The 20,823-nt window shown below is 34.9% G+C and overlaps 2 protein-coding genes across 2 annotated transcripts; both read right to left on the bottom strand.

Moving 5' to 3' along the window:
- Positions 1-1,014: 1,014 nt before the first annotated feature.
- Positions 1,015-3,516, bottom strand: LOC126791360 (uncharacterized). The gene is made up of 6 exons (XM_050517798.1): positions 3,224-3,516; positions 3,060-3,113; positions 2,900-2,980; positions 2,429-2,498; positions 2,268-2,356; positions 1,015-1,335 (listed from the first exon to the last, which is right to left on the bottom strand). Exons 1-6 carry the CDS (start codon positions 3,419-3,421, stop codon positions 1,201-1,203), a joined length of 627 nt encoding a protein of 208 aa, XP_050373755.1. The 5' UTR covers positions 3,422-3,516; the 3' UTR covers positions 1,015-1,200.
- An 8,638-nt stretch (positions 3,517-12,154) lies between these two features.
- LOC126791331 (uncharacterized) lies at positions 12,155-14,211 on the bottom strand. Its single transcript, XM_050517769.1, has 3 exons — positions 14,044-14,211; positions 13,095-13,241; positions 12,155-12,664 (listed from the first exon to the last, which is right to left on the bottom strand). Exons 2-3 carry the CDS (start codon positions 13,208-13,210, stop codon positions 12,418-12,420), a joined length of 363 nt encoding a protein of 120 aa, XP_050373726.1. The 5' UTR covers positions 13,211-13,241; positions 14,044-14,211; the 3' UTR covers positions 12,155-12,417.
- Between the last annotated feature and the right edge of the window lie 6,612 nt (positions 14,212-20,823).

Raw genomic sequence — 20,823 nt, 5'->3', positions numbered from 1 at the left:
ATTTAACTATTTTCATCCAATTTTACGTCAAATGTCATGCACATGAGGGGTAATGTTGTCATTTTCAATTTATATTTTTCTTAAAAACAAATACAAATATTTTTTTAAATGAGAATTATTTATTTACATCTTTTTTCTACATACTTACATCTACTTCGAATTATATATTCAACATACCTACTCATTCAAATATAGTGTGTTGTGTATATATATATATGTACACATTGTTGGAGGAGGAACGAAACGAGAATAATAACGATGTAATTGAACATTCTGTAACCATTTAATTATTGATAATGGGGTCTATATATAGGCATTACATAACTATAATCCCGTAAGATTCGGAGTACTAATCTATTACTGAGATGCGAATCTATCTCTAACAAGAAACATAATAAGGCTAAGACACACATAATGGTTGAATAGTAATTCTCTCATAACATACATTTATTTTAAATTTTCAATGTATTTATTTATATTTTTCTAATATCTTTTAACATATTATATCACGTAAAATAATAAATATATAAATCAATAATATGTTTTGAAAAAAAAATTGTAACAAGTGTTAATCTTAAGTAATTTTATTAATTTATTTCATTATTAAATATGAATAAATATATAATGACAATATTGTCCCTCAAATGCATGACATGTGACTTAAAATTGGATGGAAAACATTAAATTTAACGGATATAGTGCAAATCAACAATTTTTATCAAATTTAAAAAGTAAATTGACTCAAATGCAAGTTCAGGGTGCAACAATTATGACCAAGTTTATGGTGCAAATCGGCATTTTTGCCTAAAATATAAGTAGGGTTATACTTCTTTAAAGAGGCAACTGCATGTATGCCATGGGATTCCAGTTGCTCAATCCAGTGATGCTTTTCTTTTCAGTTTTGCCTACTTGAAACCTAAAATTCTGATATTGTCCATCTGCTGCCCACAATTCTGATAACCTAGCAGATAGCTGATTGCAAAATCACAATTCATGCCAACCGAACAGAATACATATCACTGTCCACTTTTGTCTCAAATTAGTTTTAAATATTATGGGAAAGATTTGCCTCTATCCCCACCTTCCATTACATGCATTGGAAAAAGTCGTTATCAAATGAACACAGAAATAGAATTACAGTCTGCCAAATGTAATAAAGCCTTGACAACTATTTTTTATCAAACTGGATCTGCCCCAGTTCTATCTATCTTTTAGTTCCTGTTCAAACTGAAGTAATTTCTCACGAACAGGCTGCAAAAATAGCCTCAAATTTTGGCTAATTTGCAACTTATCCTGATACAGAAGATCCTTTACTTCACCCAACTTCACTTCCATCTGCAGAAGATAGAAGCAAATAGTTAGCAATTTATTGTGGAATATGATAATAGATTAACACATTATAATTGCATCACAAGTTACAAATAATTACAAGTCAGTGAATTGAAATAGAGTTCTTGTTAATAATTTTGCAAGTTCATAAGGACATGTCAACAGAATAAATAAACTTGAGCACAAAAAAAAAGTATATATAGGACAACTTAATCAAGTCTTCTCTGCTTACATTCATTTCCAGACATACAAGTTCCAGTATGACTGCCACAACTATAAAAATTCTTGACACATTCAACAACAATTGCACAATCATAGGGAATGAGGGCAATGAGCTAAGATAGAAGCAGACACTTAAGTATACTAGTGTTAGAAATACTATCTCTTTTGTTATTAGAAAGGAACATGGTTAAAAATATAAATATATATATATATAGGACAACTTAATCAAGTCTTCTCTGCTTACATTCATTTCCAGACATACAAGTTCCGGTATGACTGCCACAACTATAAAAATTCTTGCACATTCAACAACAATTGCACAATCATAGGGATTGAGGACAACGAGCTAACCTAGAAGCAGACACTTAAGTTTACCAGTGTTAGAAATACTATCTCTTTTGTTATTAGAAAGGAACATGGTTAAAAAATATAAATAAAAAGAATCATCGACGTGCTATGCAATAAGGGAGTATGCAAATATTATTGTGTTAACACATTTAGCACAAGTTATTTCCAAATTGAAGCACCTGATTTCTACTTGAAACAAGTCCTTCATTAGACAACTAAAATCATAGGACAATATATTCTAACCTTCAATATGATTTTATAAATCAACCACACAATATTGCATGCTGAAGTCTGTAAACCTCAACTAGAGTAAAATCATCTTACTTCCCATCGTGTACTTTTCTTTAACATGAAAGAGTACCAAATACCTGCAAGTCATCTAGCTCGCCGAATGAAAACTCTGGGATGTCTATCTGTCCCTTGACCATCTTTTTCTCCTCTCCAGTAATCCACTCCCCTGATAACATAAAAGTCAAATAACACCATAGGGAAAGAAGGAAAGAAGCATTAATACAATGCAGCTACTTACCTTTGACATTTAAGGTTAGTTCATAGGTGTAGCCAACGCGTTTCTTGTTTCGCACAGTCACCAAGAATGCCTGATCACTCAGTAAATATCAACTCATGAGGAATGATGAGTCATGAGGCTATAACTGTATACCAGCAGACTCAACAGGATAATAATCTATAGTCTCAACTGAAATAACACAATTGAAGATTGCAACATTACAAAGATTTGGTATCTAGTCAAGCTCATAGATGAGGAAAGATCGGAAACTGTTGTTAAAACAAAACAATGAAATGGTGAAACTAGTAAGCATGACATTTGAGTAAGAAGCATCCAAAGCTCAAAGCTCTGGAAGTATATATATTCTAGGAAAGAAAAGGAATCAAAGGGGAGAGGTGGAGGACTAGAGATCTGCAATATCAGTATTTCCTTTGGGATACATTAAAATAAAATACCAGAAAAAAGTAGGCATTAACAAAACATAAGACTCACATCCCCTATGCATTTCGAGACATCTGATATTTCTGCTTTGCCACCAGGGAACTCCAGTGAACCTACTGATACAAGCAACTCCTGCACAATGAATCATTCAATTTTCAAAACTAGATCAAAAGCAGCAATGATGATAATGAAAGGCTCCTAAGTTTGATACCTTTATTCTATCCGTCGCCCACTTATTGACATTCTTCTCCTCCCAAGTTCCAGCCTAAGCGGGAACAGATATGCTAATTGGTTAGACTGAGATAGATTTAGCTAGGGATCTCCACGCGAGAGAGAGAGAGAGAGAGAGAGAGAGAGAGAGAGAGAGAAGAATACCCGATTCCAGAGAGATCCGAGGGCGGCAGGCTGAGATTGGGAGGAGAGAATATCCTGAGATGAAAGCTTCCTCGGAACGGGGGGAGGCGCCGCTTCCTCCGTCGCTTGCCTCACCCAATAAGTATAGGAGGTACCCTTCTGCTCTTCTTTCGCATTCTCTGTTGACAATGGCATCGCCCCACCAGCATCGCCTTCCATGTTCTTAACTTTGTCACCCAATCAAAGTCCGACGAGGCGGCCGACGACAGCCAGAAGCTTAGGGCGACTTCTTTTTTTCCCTCTTCTATTTCGACTGCGCAGTTATGTAGGGCGTACGCAAATCGCGATCGATGATAAAAGGGAAACAATACCAATTTACACTCCAAATTTAGTCATAATTATCAATTTGTACTCAAATTTGTATTTGAGTCAATTTTCCTCTTAAATTTGGTAAAAATTGCCGATTTGCACCTTATCCGTTAAATTTAATATTTTTCATCCAATTTTAATTCACATGTCATACATTTGAGGACAGTATTGTCATTATATATTTATTCATATTTAATAATGAAATAAATTAATAAAATTACTTAAGAAGAACACTTCCTACTATGTTTTTTTATTTTTTTCGAAACATGTTATTAATTTATATATTTATTTTTTTACGTGATATTGTATGTTAAAAGATATTAGAAAAATATAAATAAATACATAGAAAATTAAAAATAAATGTGTACATACAAAAATATATATACACAACACACCATATTTGAATGAGTGCGTATGTTAAATATATAATTCGAAATAGGGTTAAGTATGTAAAAAATATGTAAATAAATAATTTGATTAAAAAAATAATCCTCATTTTAAAGATTATTTTTATTTATTTTGAAGAAAAATATAAATAAAAAATGACAACATTACCCATCATGTGCATGACATGTGACGCAAAATTGGATAGATACAGTTAAATTTAACGGATGAGGTGCAAATTGGCAATTTTTACCAAGTTTAGAAGTTAAATTGACTCAAATGCAAGTTCGGGTGTAAATTGACAATTTCAGCCAAATTTAAGGTGTATTTTAGCAATTTTTCCATAATAAAAACATGAGTGTTGCTAAATGTACCCACCAAATTTCTTATTATACCCACATTAATATTTATGCCAATTTACCCCCTAGTTGATTATGAATATGAACGTGAATAGAGGAATTGCAAATTATACCAACGTTGTTGCCTTAAATTGAACATCTTTGTCCCTAATTTTGTTCTGAAATTAAGATTGATTGAAACAATTATGAAATTTTTTAATAAATCATATGATTTTTAGTTATGGTAAAGATAAACAAGAATCATAATCTGAGGGTCGGAGTGGAGAAATTTTTCTGTGCTACTGTAGCACCACGTGGCAATACTCAGTGGTCTACTATTCTAATTACAATTTGACATGCAAGATTTAATCAGAAAAATTATATTTTAACTATTTTGTTAAATACTATTTTAGGTTTCTTTCTAAAATCCGAAATCTTAAATCATCAATACCTATGAAGGTCATTCACAAATAATAAAAATGTGTATATTATAATTTTGGTGTAATAAATCCACGTGTCGAAATATAATAGGTAAAAAGTACCACTATACATTGTCACGTGGTACTACGATAGCATATAAAAATTTCTCGTCAGAGTGATCCACCCAAATTTAATAGAGTTTCACAATACACAAATCCTCATCGATGTATGGTTCACACTCTGCATCTCTCTCACCCCAAACACTTTCATGACAACTCCACAGCAAGTCAACAAGTTACACGATAAACCAAATTAACCAAACCCATAAAGAATTCCACATTAAACTAAATTCTATCAAACCACCCCAAATGAGTCAAATGACAATATCGAAAACATTATATTTATAAAATGATATGCAACAGATTGCCCATATTGCAGAATGGGGGCTGAGGAAGTATGGATTTTGCAGAAATGGTAATCAAAAGAGAGATCGAGTTGCTGGCTATGAATTGTGAATTTGCTGACATAGGGGTAAAATTGGAAAAACAAATGTGACAAAATTTGAATTGTTGGGTATATTTAGAAATGTGTTGGGTACATTTAGAAACACCCCCAAAAACATATCAGAAAGCTCTAGAGTCCTACGACCTATCTCTATGCACATTATGTGAAGTTACACTAAGAGCACATTTACTAACTTGAAATGGAACTCGCAGCTGATCTTCTATCCCAATTTTTCTATTCCCTTTCAATTTTTGACATGTGTTATGCCACTTAAGACAAATTATCATTCAAAGAAGGATTTGTGTCTATTCCAAAAAAATACTGTGTTTCATCCATATCCTTTTTCAAAGTTCTCGTCTCTCCGGCCTGCTTCATGATCCCACCTGATTTTCCAGTGTTGTCTCTACTCACACGGTGGAGATGGGTGTAACTCTTAACTAATCTGTCAAGATGCAAAATTCCGCTCTTCCATTTTCCCTGGTTAGAATTTAGATAAACACTTTCTCTATGGCCTTATTCTTCCATGCAGGCATCGTTGAAATTATGGATCATAATTGTGACGCTGGCAATAGAAAGAATTATATATCATATAGCTTCTAGATCAATCAACTCGTAGGCATAAATACTTCACCATTGAATTCTTTTTTTCGATTACATCACCATCTAATTCTTGCTAAACCCATGTTAGAAAAAACAGTGATATATTGCATATATAATTTAATAAACTGAATTATAAATAATTATAAATTAGAAACCAATGTAACTCTAATAACGAAGAACATGAAAAGAAATTCAACCAAAATACCGAACGATTGGTGATGAAAGAACTAGTCGAGACGTGTGTGATACCACATTGTCCTTAAGACGTTTACGCCTCTTCTACCGGTGTAAAGATGCTTGGCGCTTGTCTCCCAGGATATAACGACTAAACAATTCTAGGAAATTACACTACTAACTAGAACCTTCAACGAACTCGAAAAGGTACCTATATCTATCACCAGAGAAAAGCTAATGAACTTTGAGAGTGGGAGAGGTTTGTGTTTCGAATGGATGATTTTACAATGAAAGGATGGTGGCTATTTATACAGTGAGGATTTGCAATCAGCAATGAATAAGATGACTGTTATAGTAATCAAAAGATCATAACATATATGAGTTACATATGTTACAAGCACTGATTTTAATTCTGTTATAATTCTCCATAACACACAATAACACAGTTGTTACAAAAGAAGAATTTGAAAAGTCAAAACCGAATTTTCGGAAATGCAAAAAGAATATGCGTTCCGACCTTCAATTCGGTGTTGCATTCGTGTGCGCAGGTCGCACGAGCATATACGAGTTTCCATTGTGACCTGGGATTTGCACCCCCTTGCGCGTGCGCGACAGGGTATAAGGGGGCTTACACACTTTACAATCCATACACAATAGATTCTATATAACGTCTTTTCAACACTTCTCTTTTCTAATGTGGGACAAACACATTTCCCTCATTCTAAGTAGCCATCTTTAAGTGACAATTTCTTATTCACCCACAAACCAAATTATACAAACAAACATATGATCTTGTAGCTCTCATTATGGAGAACTCAAATCTATGTTCATCTTTGATTAATTATAAGTTTAACTTAATTTAATTAATCAATTAAAATTTGGTTTTAAATGGTTTATGAACCATTTTTCCAACAATTCCCCACATGAATGAAATTGGCCACCAAAGACTCGATAGAATTTGGTGATAGATTTCTACGGTTGAAACCTGCATAGGATAGGTACGTTTGACCCTTTGAACCTTCCCTTATGAAAGTATGCTTACTTTACTAACTAAATAGTAGACGCGATGTCTTTGAACTTTTCGTCATTTGTGTAAATGATGACATACTTCACACATGAGTCTCCCTGGTACACTTCGGTTCTCATTTTTGTGCCCATTTTGGCCATGGAACACACGTCTGGTTCTGCAAGTAGTTTGATAAGAGTTATGCCTTCATTAACTCCCCTAGAAGCGGCCTCACTTCTCTCTTGCATAGGTGATCTCTTAATTAAGAGTAACCCGTATTACTCTGCTCGATTTCTCGACACATAAGAATCATTAAAAGTTTTAGCTTAACCTTATCCTTACGGGTATCATTGTTTTTCATCATAGGAATGGACTTGGGGAACTCCCCACAGTGATCCGAACTCATCTCCACAATTTGGTTTTCCCTTTTCAACTTAGATCTTGGAATCTCCAATCAGTTAGGTTGGGTATCCACTGTAGTGATTTTTAATTTCCAATGAGCTTTAGTCCCATTCCCTTCGATTATTTTTCAACTAACTCTCTGTTTAACCCTTTGGTTAAAGGATCAGCAATATTATCCTTAGACTTTACATAGTCTATAGAGATAACTCCAGTTGAGAGTAGTTGTCTAATGGTATTATTTCTTCGACGAATGTGTCTAGACTTACCATTATGCATCTTGCTTTGTGCCCTGCTAATTGCAGACTGACTATCACAATGTATATCAATCGCATGCACAGGTTTTGTCCATCTAGGAATGTCCTCTATGAACTGGCGTAACCATTCTGCTTCCTCCCCACATTTGTCTAGTGCTACAAACTCAGACTCCATTGTGGATCTAGTTATAACTATTTGTTTTTAGGACTTCCATGACACGGTTGCACCTCCTAGTGTAAATACATATCCGCTAGTAGACTTTAAGTGTTTCATGTCAGATATCCAGTTCGCATCAGTGAACCCTTCTATAACAACTGGGTATGATGTGTAGTGCAACCCATAGGTACGAGTATACCTTAGGTATTTGAGTACTCTTCTAATCCCTTGCCAATGCATAGCTCCAAGATTACTCGTATACCTACTTAGCTTATGAACCGCATAAGCTAGATCTGGTCTTGTACAACTTGTTAAGTACATTAGACTCCCAATTATTCTTGAATACTCTAATTGAGAAACACTTTCACCTTTATTCTTGGACAAATGTACATTCATATCTACAGGAGTTCTGACAATTCTAAAACCTTCTTTTTCAAAGGCTAATGGAGACGGCATATAGTAGTTAGTTTGCTTAGGTGGCATAACACATGTCAAAACTTGATTAGGGTATAGGCAAGGGAATAAAAAAAACTTAGACAGAGAATCAGCTGCCAGTAGAACTCATTAGAAATGAAATTCATTAAGAACGAGAGACGAAATAAATTTAGATTTGGAGATTTTAATTATATTGAACTATTTACTTTCAACATGGAATTAGAACATAAACAATTCTAATTACGATTGATTTTGTTTACCTACCATCAAAATTAGAATTAAAATTAATTTAATTACCGAAATATACCTATATATCAATGAAATCGCTTATTTATACTATCAATTAATAGTGTTACTGTGTTACACCAAATTTTACCATCAGAACGGCATAAAAATGTCACCAATTTTCTTTTCTTTTAGCATCCAATAAAACAAATCAAATTTCAATTAAATTTCACTTAATCATACATTATGTAAATAAAAGAAAAAATTTAGAGAATATTATTAAAAAAAAAGAGATGATCTGACCTTAAGTACTCCCGTAGAATATATTTATATATATATGTGTGTGTGTGTGTGGTTATTTGTAGTCCAGATCGAGCTGCAAATTAGAGTTTCGAAAGTCAACCCTCTGTCGGCATCTCACAATTTTTCAGCCATTTCCCTGCTGATCTAGGCTTGGGTGTAGATATGAAACTTGTCTATTTTGATGTGATATACAACTTTGATATTGGTGTTGAGTCGATTTGAAGTGGTTGGAAAGGGTGGCGCTTAGGGCCCACGCGCAGCAAATGTGGTGGCGCGTGATATAGTAATTGGAGCAAGGGGTGGCTCTATTAGGTCGTAGTCGTTGATACGAACCCAAAGAAATATAATTTGTCGAATTTAGTTATTGAATGAGCCGTGTGGAGATTTTTAGGTTTAAGATTACGAATTTGTGATCGTTTATGTTTAATTACGGATAATTGATTTTGGCGTGATATTAAGTTATTATTATTCTTGGTTAATTATGTTAATGTTCGGTTATTTGTTTTGGATTATATGTCTTATTTAAGAATTTAGAGTGGTTGACGATATATTCGGGAATGAGATTCCCTTTACGAATGTTTTGATCCCTTGTAAAGGTAAGTAGGGATGTTTGCCCAATTCCGACAGCTCCAGGGAATCAAGGAAAAGCAGCCACTCCATATCACCAGAGATTTCTTCGATTCTTCATCCCTTGTAACCCCTTCCAAGCACATTTAAGGAAACATATTGCTTCATAAACACAACAGCATTGATTCTGGAGGCAGAGGCGCCGACCTAGATTCATGTCACCATCGCTTCTATTTTTCATAGCTTTCACGAGTCTGAGTTCAGGGTTAAAAGTATCTTCCTCTTGAAATGAAGAGATCGTTTCAAACCCATCGATTCTTAAGGACCTTCTTCTCTTCCTTGCTCATATATATAAAGAGATATCTGTTGTTATGGAAGGGGGGACAACTACCCAGAAACTTCAATGAGGAGATTAAGCTTCATCTCTTCAAGCCCAGCCATCACCAAAACCACCTTAATCACCACCCAATATCATGTAATCCTCTCTCTCTACTAAACTCTTAGACATCCACCTCCCTCACCACACCCTGTGTAAGTTTCATTGTGAAATTGATACCAATTTGTTGATGTTACCATCAAGCCAATCACAACAAAGCCGTTCTTGGATCATTTTCTAGATCGATTTTGGGCCTAGTCGCACCGCATCAAAAACCCCTCTTACATTTGGCGACTCTACTGGAGAGACCAGGTTGTGATTGATAAATCAGTTCATCATGCAGTCCTGCAATCCAACTTGAGGAGTTTATGTTAAGTTGGATGTAACTAGCTGAGACTTCCTTGTTGGTTGTGTTTATTTTGTACAGTTTCATATTCAATTGGAAAGTAGAGGCTTTAATCATGCTATTTGGAGACAAGAATCTATAAATGACGGCAAAGCTTTGCAACAAGATGACTTTTGTTTCCAAAATTAAATTGATGCATCCGTGCTTGATCATAATCTATGCAAGCATAACATGGCCTCTTGTTAGTTTACTATGTTAGACAAGCAAATATTATTGTGGTGTATGAATACATGTTTGTTTCGTAATAAGACCAAATGGAGCTGTCAATGCCTTATCAGCACATCCACCAAGTTATGTTCATGCCATTGTTCTTCAAGTTATGGTCACCATATGCAGGCCCTCTCCTGAGAAGCATTTGCATTTGCAGAGACAAAGTAATCATCTAGGCACACTTATATTCAAGCCTCTATATGTTGCTGTTAACAAAAATGTCCACAACAAGCAATTCTGATTCTTATATTGTAATTGTCATACTTCACTGCCGTTCAAACCATGCTTCATAGCTAGAGTTATGTCCTGATGTCAAAACAAAGTAGACACTGATGCATGTCTCTTTTCCAAGTTGTAGCTTTCCATTTGAAAATCTGAACCTTCATACCAAGATTTTTACTACCATATTCAGAAATGTTTCAAACCAGAAATGTTACAATCTTGTCTTACATCTAAACCTTTCAGTATCCTCCTAAAGTTTTATTGTCATAGCGGAAATCCTTACTACAGTGATAACTAATATACCAAAATTAGGACAAAGCATATGCTGTTATAGCATACAACAAACAGGCTTGGCAAATTGGTAAAATTAGAGGAACCACAATCATGCAAAACTCAAGCAAACTAACAAGAGGATTTTCTTGTTAGTTTATCTATTTCTCCCGCGTATATAGATGGGGTAAATTCCTTCTATGGTACCTGATGTTTGGCTACTTGGACAATTTGGTACCTGATGTATGAAAGCGGACAATTTGGTACCTAAAGTTCTTAAATTTAGGCCATTTTGGTACTTATGTCAATTTTGACCATATTTTCAGAGTTATTTCCGTCATCTTATCTCAACTTTACTTCATTTTTTATAATACCTCCAAATTGCCTCTAAGTTATCACTAAAAATTTAATAACTCATCAACTTAGTATCTGTGATGATTTACGTATATAAGTTTTCATAATGTAACTATCAATTTAAATTAATTTTAATTATAAGTAATTAAAAAAAATTAATAAAAATTACAATTGCATAAAGGCAATTTATTTCCTTTGCAGAAAATAATTAAGATAGAATAAGTATATTAAGAAAAAAAATTATTTTCGATATATGCGAAGTAGATGCTAAGTGGAGTAGATATATCAATTTAATTATCTCTAAAGAGAGGCAATTATAGGAAGAAATGAAGAAAAATGTGAATTTAATGAGTTTAGGACTAGAATGACGAAAATAACCCTGAAAATATGGTCAAAATTGATAGAAGTACCAAAATGGCCTAAATTTGAGAATTTTAGGTACTAAATTGTCCGCTTTCATACATAAGGTACAAAATTGTCCAAGTAGCCAAACATCAGGTACCATAGAAAGAATTTACCCTATATAGATGCCCATGCTCCATGAGTCTCAGCAAACAAAACAAAAAAGCTGCTGGGAAGACACAAGTTATAGTCACAGCAGCAACTCAGGCCAAGCAAACACACTTAATCCGATATTCTAGTTCTAATCCTTGAGGTTCACGTAAGTAAGCATTGTGTTGTTGGATGGTTTTAAGTAAATATATACTCAGACTCATATGTACTCATATCTCATTCCTTGCAAATACTGGGAGCCGATACATGCACAATCACCTTTTTCCTAACTCATATTTAATCACCTTGGACCAAAATCTAGACAAGGCTTGCTTCCTTTGTAGTGAATACCTTATCAAAAAATAAAGAAAAAGTCTCATGTCAAACCAAAAGCATCTTTGAGAACCTTTCTAAAAAAACAAATTCCCTAGAGCCAAATCTCCACTATTACTTATCATGCTCTTTAACAAGTCTGATAGCAGGCTCATTCAATGGAACTTTTATAGGCTTACAGCCAAATAATATTCATGGGCAACAGCATAAGCGGACAACATCACTTTTATAGGCTTTCAGCCAAAAAATATTCATGGGCAACAGCATAAGCGGACAACATCTAAACGATGACAGAGTTTATAGAAAAAAAAAAAAGACTTGCAGGAACCAGTAGCAGATTTACTCCACTAACGGTACAGAATATAATCAGCAGCAAAATAGGAGTTCTTTTGTTTGAGATGCCACAGATACTCCTTAGAATATATGCACAATGTCATAAGAAAATGTCCAGAACAGCACAAATGACAGAAGCCCACCCAGGAAGCCATCGATTACAATCTGGTTCCAGCTGTCAAAATACGAATGAACTTGAAGCCCTGCCTTGGCAATGAGTCCAACCGAAGTGATGGCCATAATAAAAAAATACAGAATAAATCCAGAAAGGCCGGTGAACCCCAAAATTCCGGCAATGACCCCGCCAATGATAGACATAAATGTTCGGCTGCACAAGGAAAAATACCAATACTTATATTAAAACAGAGCTTCGTATTAGGTTACAAGCATGTAGTTCTAACTACAGATATATAACAATCTGTGACATCTTCTCACTGATTAATATATGATTATACTAGCCTGATATCATTTGGTACCCAACCTTGAGTAAGACATGCAATCACAATCCACTCAAAGCATTTACAAGACCAACAAATTTTACCATCAACTGGTGGGTGGCCTTGATTTAACTCCAACAGTAGAACAACAAGAGATACTGCACTATCTACCCATCTCCCTCAACCCTTTCTCCTCCTCATACGAAAGATTGCCTACCTATTCAATAATATCTGTGTAGACATCAAGCTCTAAGGCTTAACCCACAAAGTAGACATGGCAATGTAAAATAAATACAAGGCATAAAAGGTTCCAAAACAAACCAGTAGTAGATAATTTTCACGTTACTCTGCAAACTTTCAGCATTAAGGGTAGAGACATCATTTGGGCCCTCGCTAGATTTCTTCCCAGATGCACTTGAGTCATTATGTCCAGCCATGGCTTCTGCTTCTTAACCTCGTGAACAATATCTGAAGAAAATAAGACTAATTAAAACTAACACCACCACATATGGAACTCCTACCATTCTAAAACTTAAAAGAATGCTACATCGACAAGTTCCAACAGAGGGGAAAGAACTAAAGAGAACACGGTCAAATGGGTTTTCTCGAAATTTTACGATCCTCTTGAACACTTGGTTTCAGAACAATCAATGCATCAAAAGCTTTTACCTATAAACAGCACACACCAAGCTTAAGAAAGCATATAAGCTTAGTAGAGTAATTGAACTGGGTTTTCTCTCTTTCTCAATTATGAGTTTAGAGAGTCAGAAGGGCTGGATTCGGTAGTAAACCGATCCACTTTTGCCTCTACCGATGCCGAACCGACTCTTGTCGGCAGGGGAATTTTCAAACCGTAGCCGACCAAACAATCAGTACTACCGAAGTTTCGGTCAACGATGCGATTCAAGGTATAGACCTGCAGATCTAAAGAAGAACTGCTGAAGAACTTTGAAAAAATTAGGAAGAGAAATAAGAAAGTGAAATACAGAGGTCATGTTCTTCCTTGATTGAAGTTCTTAAGTTCATATAAATATATAATTCACATAAAGCATTCATTACAGACAAACAAACGGAAAATTCCATTCGAAATTGAAATCGGCAAATCACTTGTTGCAATCGCTGCAGTCCCATTCTTCTTAGAATCACAGGGAACAAATAAAATGGGCATTCTGCTGTTGGCTCCTTGATTGAAACACACACAAAAACAAAAATATTTACAGCCATTCCAGTTCATCCTACACAAGATCAGAAGAGAGTAAAAAGAACTTGCCTGTAGCTCAATTCGGCTTCAAAATGGGGTACTCTTGAGGAACTAGGGTTTGGAAAATTGGGTTATGGGGTGAGATGAGTGAAAACTGAGATTTTGTGAATATTTGGGGATGGAGGCACTGAAGAGAGCGAATGAAGGGAGGGAATGTCGATGTGGTTCATTACTTCATTAACCCTAGCGGTGGGGTTTTGTTATATAACCCAAATGTTGGACTTGCTGCTCAAAACAGAAGAAATTTACAATATTAAAAAACATTCTCATTAAGAAAATTAATATAAATAAAATAGTCAAATTACAAAACAATATATAATAAAAAAGATTAAGAAAATAAATAATTTTAAAAAAAACTATAACCCATATCTTCAGTAACTACTCACTCATATCTCATGTAACTATTTACGTGAAAAAATCTATCTCCACTATTTACAATAAAATATTTGCATTATTTCCTATTTATTTATAAAAAATTTAAACATTTTGTAAAATAAATTTACCTTACACATATTGAGTGTGTGTTTATTCTATTCTACCTGACGCAAAAGAATGCAATAAATATAAAGTTTCTATACTATATGATAAGTGCAAAGGTGCTCTGGTGGTAAGGTGAGCTAGGTACGCCCAAGAGGTTAAGGGGTCGAATCCTACCTCCCACAGGATCCCGCAACAAATTCTTAATAAACTAAAACCCACAACCCTAATTCAATAAACCTAGCTTTGCAAGTCAAAATCTAAGAGTCATATACAACAAATCATGGTCCAATATATATACTTTCTGAACTAGTCAAAGCTTTAAACACAAAATTTGAACAAAACAAGAACAACATACACTCAATAAAAATTGGGTAGATCAAAATTTCAGAGATTACACACCTTTACTTTCATAAGCAATTATAGTCATGCTCTGGTTAAAATGACGATGAGCTTTGTTTTTGGGTCTCACTCTAAGCTAAATAGCTAATTTCTTTACTTTCGAATTAGTCCTAGAACTTTCAATATTTATATTGTCAACCCAAAGGTTTTAAAATTTCAATAAATTACCCCACCTTCTTCAGTTTTAAACTAAACTAAAACCCTTCTCTGCAAAACCCTAAAACTTTCCAAAGTCTTCGTCTCTGATTGATCAGCCACTTTCCCACTACCAAATTTCTCATCTTTCAGATGTTTCTATCTTCACCATGATCAAATTCATCAACTTGTATTGTATATGAAACAAGAATGCTACGTACGTGCCCACAAGTCCTTTAGTTCTAAGCACAAACCCCATTGTTGGGGACTTGGGGGTCGAGATTAAACAAGGAAGAAAAAAGCTGAAATTGAAGGAAATAAAACTCAAGTCATTTCATTCATAGTCACAACAGTGGTGAAGCATTACAATATAAGGCCTTGAGCTACATAAAAGGATGAAATAGAATATTGTCATTACTCCTTTGTGGTCCTAGATAGCTCAGAAAGAACCAAAATACATAGTGCATCCAGCTTGGGTGTAGATAGCTAATAACTGGGTGCGAAGTAAAATAGTGACGACTAATACTTAGAGATAAACCATGGAGATTAGAGTAGGGATCTCCACAAGGGCCACCCCTGGAAGCGAGCTTGCCCTCAAGCTCGAAATTGAGGGTAATGATTGATAATGGATCATGTTTCTTCTCATGAAGAATCAGACACAGGAAGCCTGGCCCACTTGATCAACCACTTTATCACATAGCGTTAACCTTTCTTCAGAACAACCATGTCAAGTACTTTTTTTGGCAAAAGTTACAGTGCGTCGTCGTCATCAGTTAGGGGGCTGAGAGCAACTCACCAACTTTCTCTTTAAGGAGAGAGACTTGGAACACAAGGTGAAGCTTGCAGTGAGGAGGCAACTGCAATTTGTAAGCCACAATACCAATCCAAGATTCCACCTGATCGAAAATGGACCATAGAAATGAGGAGCAAGCTTGTGGCTGGGGCACTTGATTAATGATTTTTGGCGATAGGGATGGAGTTTGAGGTATACCCAAGCACCGGGCTCAAAGGTGCATTTAGATTTGTGATGGTCAATGTGTTGCTTCATCATACTTTAAGTAAGAACCATGTTTGATTTAAGAAGGCGCAGAAGCTCATCTCGGTCTTGCAACTTCTCATCAATCAATTGACAAAAGTGGTGCCCGAGATGTATTGCTCAATGGACGGCAGAGGTTTGCCGTAGAGTTCTTGGTAAGGCGTCATCTTAATGGTGAGTGAAAAGTGGTGTTGTGCCACCACTTAGCCCAATTGAGAAGAGATGACCAAGTGCAGGGGCAATCGACCACGAAATAGTTGAGATAGTGTTCAAGGCAACGATTCACCACCTTGGTTTGCCCATCTGATTGTGGTGATAGGTGGAGCTGCAATACAAGTGAGTGCCTTAAACCTTGAAGAATGCCTCTCAAAACTTGGTAATGAAGATAGGGTCCCTATCACTGGTAATCGACCTTGGCATACTATGTAAGCGAAAAATCCTTCATAAAGACTTCAACAATGTCAAGAGCAGTGTAAGGGTGGGAAATAGCAAGTAAATGACCAGATTTAGATAAACGACCCATCACAACTAGGATACAGTTCTTGCCATTAGAGAGAGGCAAACCTTCCACAAAATCAAGAGAAATGTCAACTCACACTTCATCCGGAATGGGCAGAGGTTGTAGCAGACCAAGCGGATTAATAGCTTCATAGTTCTATTGTTGACATTGATAACAAGTTATAACAAACCGTTTGACATCATTTTTTTATACCCGGTTAGGCGAAGTTCCAAAACAAACACAAGTAGATTCTAAGATAGCATGAGTGGCAAGCCTGAAGGGAAGAGTGATATTCCGCCAAAATCTTGCACCGCCAATATGAAGTCAGAGGTACAAAGATCTTGTCTTGGTAATAGAGTCTGACATTCTTCAACTGAAACTGTTTCTTGGTGGGTTGTTGATTCTACAAGGCTTGGATAATAGCAACAACCGTAGGGTCCTAGGAATAAGCATGATCAATTGCAGTGAGAGCATCAAAGATTGGAGCAAAGACATTCACAATACTACACAATTACAGAGGGCGAAACAAAGTGGCAGCGACATTGTTCAGTGGACCAGGACAATATTGGATCTTATAGTTATGACTTATAAGTTTGTAAAGCCACTTGTGCTGTGAGGAAACTGATGTTTATGGTTTTGGGGTTATACTCATGAAGTTACTCGTATGGAAAAGAGCAGCTAGTAAGCATTGATGTATTGAGGATGTGAATTTGGTGGAGTGGTAATTAATAGAATGTGACGATCAACAACATGGATGCAGCCATACATGCTAATATAATGGATTTTCATAACATTTTTAATATAAAATTTAATGAAATTTTCTACATGATCCCAAGTTATTGATGATGTTGATAATAAAATTTTATTGCTTGCTTGGTTCTTAAGACTTGTAAGAGTAGTATGTTCGCATATAACCAACTTCTTGTAATACGCTTGTATGTTTGAGTTTCTATTAAACTTAATTATTCGTGTTGAACATCATATCGGTGATCTTCATCTAAGTATGATGTTTGCACGGAATAACCAAAGTAATAGACTTTTCTAAAGCTTAGGACAATTAAGATCACTTATAAAGTGTGTAAGCAACTTCTTATAATGTGTTTGTAAATTCACTTTTGATAAATTATTTGCATTGAAATTATATTGTTGATTAAAATATATCGTTGACATAATTGAATGAGTCTACAACTCTATTTTGGTAAGAAGTCGATCAATTAACTGTATGTAGTTGTTTATTTCATTTATATTTTTAATGTAAGGGAACTAACTTTTAAACCCCCCCCCCCATTTTATTGTTTTATATTGTTATTCGACCTTTTTATTTAGAATATCGTACAATCTCCGGATATAATCCTTTCTTGCTTATACTAACGAGGATATTTTTGATCGTATCAGCGTGACTCACTTAGTTTGACAAAGATAGTGCCATAGTGGTTACTATTAATCCCTTATTTCACTTATATTATCTAGCTTTTTAATAATTTGAGTGTGAGTTTTGTTCTCTTTACTCATATTTCAACCCAAAAAAAATGTGGATGACAATTTGGGATTGATTTTGAGTTCAACCCCACACCAGTGATAGGAGCACTTTGTGCGACGTTCTTAACATGTTTTTACCTCCATTTGTACTTTGCTTAGTCCTTATTGTTATACTATTGAGTCATTGAGTCGTAATAAGAGTCTTGGGCGGTATTGGATGCATTTTTGTTCTTACATGAGTTAAAAACGCAGAATTGGTATAGAGTCCTAATTTGAGTATGAATCCTTGTAGGACTAGGAAACCTAGTTGGATTAGGAGTCTTCATCTTTCGACGTTTTGGTCGCATTGGCGATATTTTGAGAGTCATTCTTGCACTCGAAATCCTTATTAGGTTTCGAAACTAATTATCTCTTACTTATAATTTTATTGTCTTATTTTCAGATTGGATTTAAGAGATAATACTAGAGGAAAACAAGGAGAAGTCATGCACATGGAGTATTATCATCAACAAGCCATGCAATAATTAAATATAAGAGATGAAAAAAGTGGAGAGAATTAAGAGATTGAGTCCTTGCCGTGGGAAGAAGCAAATAAGAAGGAATAAATAAATGTGAAGATTAATTAAGTGAAAAGAAGAGAGACGAAGTCACGCATATGCAACCTAAAAGGTAGAAGATGATCATTAAAGGAATAAAACATGTCATGATTTAGGAAATAAAACATGACATGATTTATGAAATAAAACATGACATGATTTAAGAGATTAAAGCATGACATTATAATAGGAAGAAAGAGGCAAGTTCAAACCAAGCCTACTCTCCCTTTTTTCTCTATATATACATGGCTTCACCTCTCAAATAATATTACTTCTCATTAGCATTCAAGAGCTAAAACTCTACCAAAACACCATCATAAACTTCCCTCACAAATTAACCAAGCCGTCCACCCCAAAACCATCATCATCTCCACCGAGTTTCACTTATTGTAGCCGTACCTCTAAGGTTCCTACAACGTGTGATTCTCGCAACTCATCTTCGTCTATTTGTGTTAATCTACAATTCTTTGTATATGAAGATTGTAAGTTGTTGTTTATGTGGAAATATTAGTTTTGTATTTGTTTTAGAATTTTCAGATTGTATTTGATATGTTTTTGAGACTATGTCGAATCGATGATCTTATAATTATTGAAGTTTGTATTTCTATTGTTGTGTTTTAATCATCTTTCTCATACTTTTAGATAATTTCATATATGTGCATATGAATTTAGTGCTTGGATGCAGTCCCTAAGATTGTGTTTGAGTACTAGATTCATCAACCAAATTGACACAAATCGAATTATGCCCTAAGTCGGTTCGGTTTGTGTTGATTAAAAGTGGTAAAAATTCTGGAAATTTGCATGTGAAACCATGGTGGGTGATGCCATACATGAAACATGTCTTCAACAAAGATTTGGTGTTTAAATGTAATCTTGTTTGATTTCTACTCTAAGTGTTATTGAATTCGATTGCATGCAAATTTAGATTAAACTATAAGTCAATCTAAATGTTAAATGAAATCTTGCATGATTAGATGATTCCCTAAGGCTCTAATTGTATTGGTGTCTAAAAAATATGTAATTGGTTGAATTAGAATGCATGACAGGTTCGAACTTGTAATTATGTGGTGTAATGGTAAATTTGGTTTAAGTTTGTTAAAGAGAAGTCGATCATGTAAATAATAATTTAGGTTTTATTTTAGTAGTTAATATTCAATCTCAAACCTCTCATTATTTGTTAACACTAAAAGTTTAGAGTTCCCTTCAATTCCCCGGACTGAACGATCCCTGCTTATTCTATACTAACGATGACATTTTGCAGGGTTTATTATAGACGTCTTAGAACGCTCTATCAACCAGTCATCTCTATCTCCATCTTCTAACAGGATGACCAGCATTCACTGTTGTCAATATTAGCCATTAATCGCATTATGATGGCAAGTGTTGTTGTTGTTATTGTTGTTGTTGTGATCTTCATATTCGCATCAGCCTTCTTCCTCGGTAGAAGAAATCAGAAAAAGGTAGTTATGGTGAATAAAATGAGGCTAAAACGGGACTTGGTAGAGGATCTATAAAGTACTCATTATAAGTGTTGAGTAATGCAACAAACGATTTTACTAATGCTAATCTCATAGGGAAAAGGGAGCTTGCTAAGGTATATAGAGGTTTGATGGAAGATGGAAGTATCAATGCAGTGAAGAAGATGAATAAGAAGAAGTATTTAAAGTGGACACTTCGGTTATAAAGGCTTTAACAACTGAGATTGATATTATTAACAAGTCAAACATGCAAACGTGGTTCCATTATTAGGAGATTATGGAGATGAAGAAAACTTATTGATTGTCTATGAGTATATGTTTTAAGGTACCCTTATAAGCCATTTTTTGGATTGGAAAAGAAATTGGCTACATCCTATTATCGCTAGAGTTGTTGGCTTCGGTTTGGTTCATTTTAGTTTTTTAAGTGTTCTTACTCAACCAATCGCACACCAATCCCAAGAGGCCGTAAGATGGATGCGACTCTCTCCAAATTTGACCGGGCAACAAGGAAGATGGTTGCTCTCGTGGTTCGCAGTAAGAATCAAAGGGGCTCCACTTCTAAGTAAACATTTCAAAAATAATGGACAGTAGCTACAATCAGATGATTTGCAATGTAGTTTTCTATTCACCACTATTAGACTTTGAAATTTGATAATGTCATGTTCAAGGCACCTCTATATTTAATTC

Source organism: Argentina anserina, chromosome 4 (assembly GCF_933775445.1).
Source record: "Argentina anserina chromosome 4, drPotAnse1.1, whole genome shotgun sequence".
Lineage (NCBI taxonomy): Eukaryota > Viridiplantae > Streptophyta > Magnoliopsida > Rosales > Rosaceae > Argentina > Argentina anserina.
This window is presented reverse-complemented; position numbering and strand designations above follow the sequence as displayed.

Coding starts and splice junctions, on each gene's coding strand:
- LOC126791360 (XM_050517798.1), bottom strand. CDS start 3,421: ATGGAAGGCGATGCTGGTGGGGCGATGCCATTGTCAACAGAGAATGCG. Junction 2,981..3,059: donor GGGCGACGGATAGAATAAAG/GTATCAAACTTA, acceptor TTCATTGTGCAG/GAGTTGCTTGTATCAGTAGG. Junction 2,499..2,899: donor TCTCGAAATGCATAGGGGAT/GTGAGTCTTATG, acceptor CTGAGTGATCAG/GCATTCTTGGTGACTGTGCG.
- LOC126791331 (XM_050517769.1), bottom strand. CDS start 13,210: ATGGCTGGACATAATGACTCAAGTGCATCTGGGAAGAAATCTAGCGAG. Junction 12,665..13,094: donor GTGAAAATTATCTACTACTG/GTTTGTTTTGGA, acceptor TTCCTTGTGCAG/CCGAACATTTATGTCTATCA.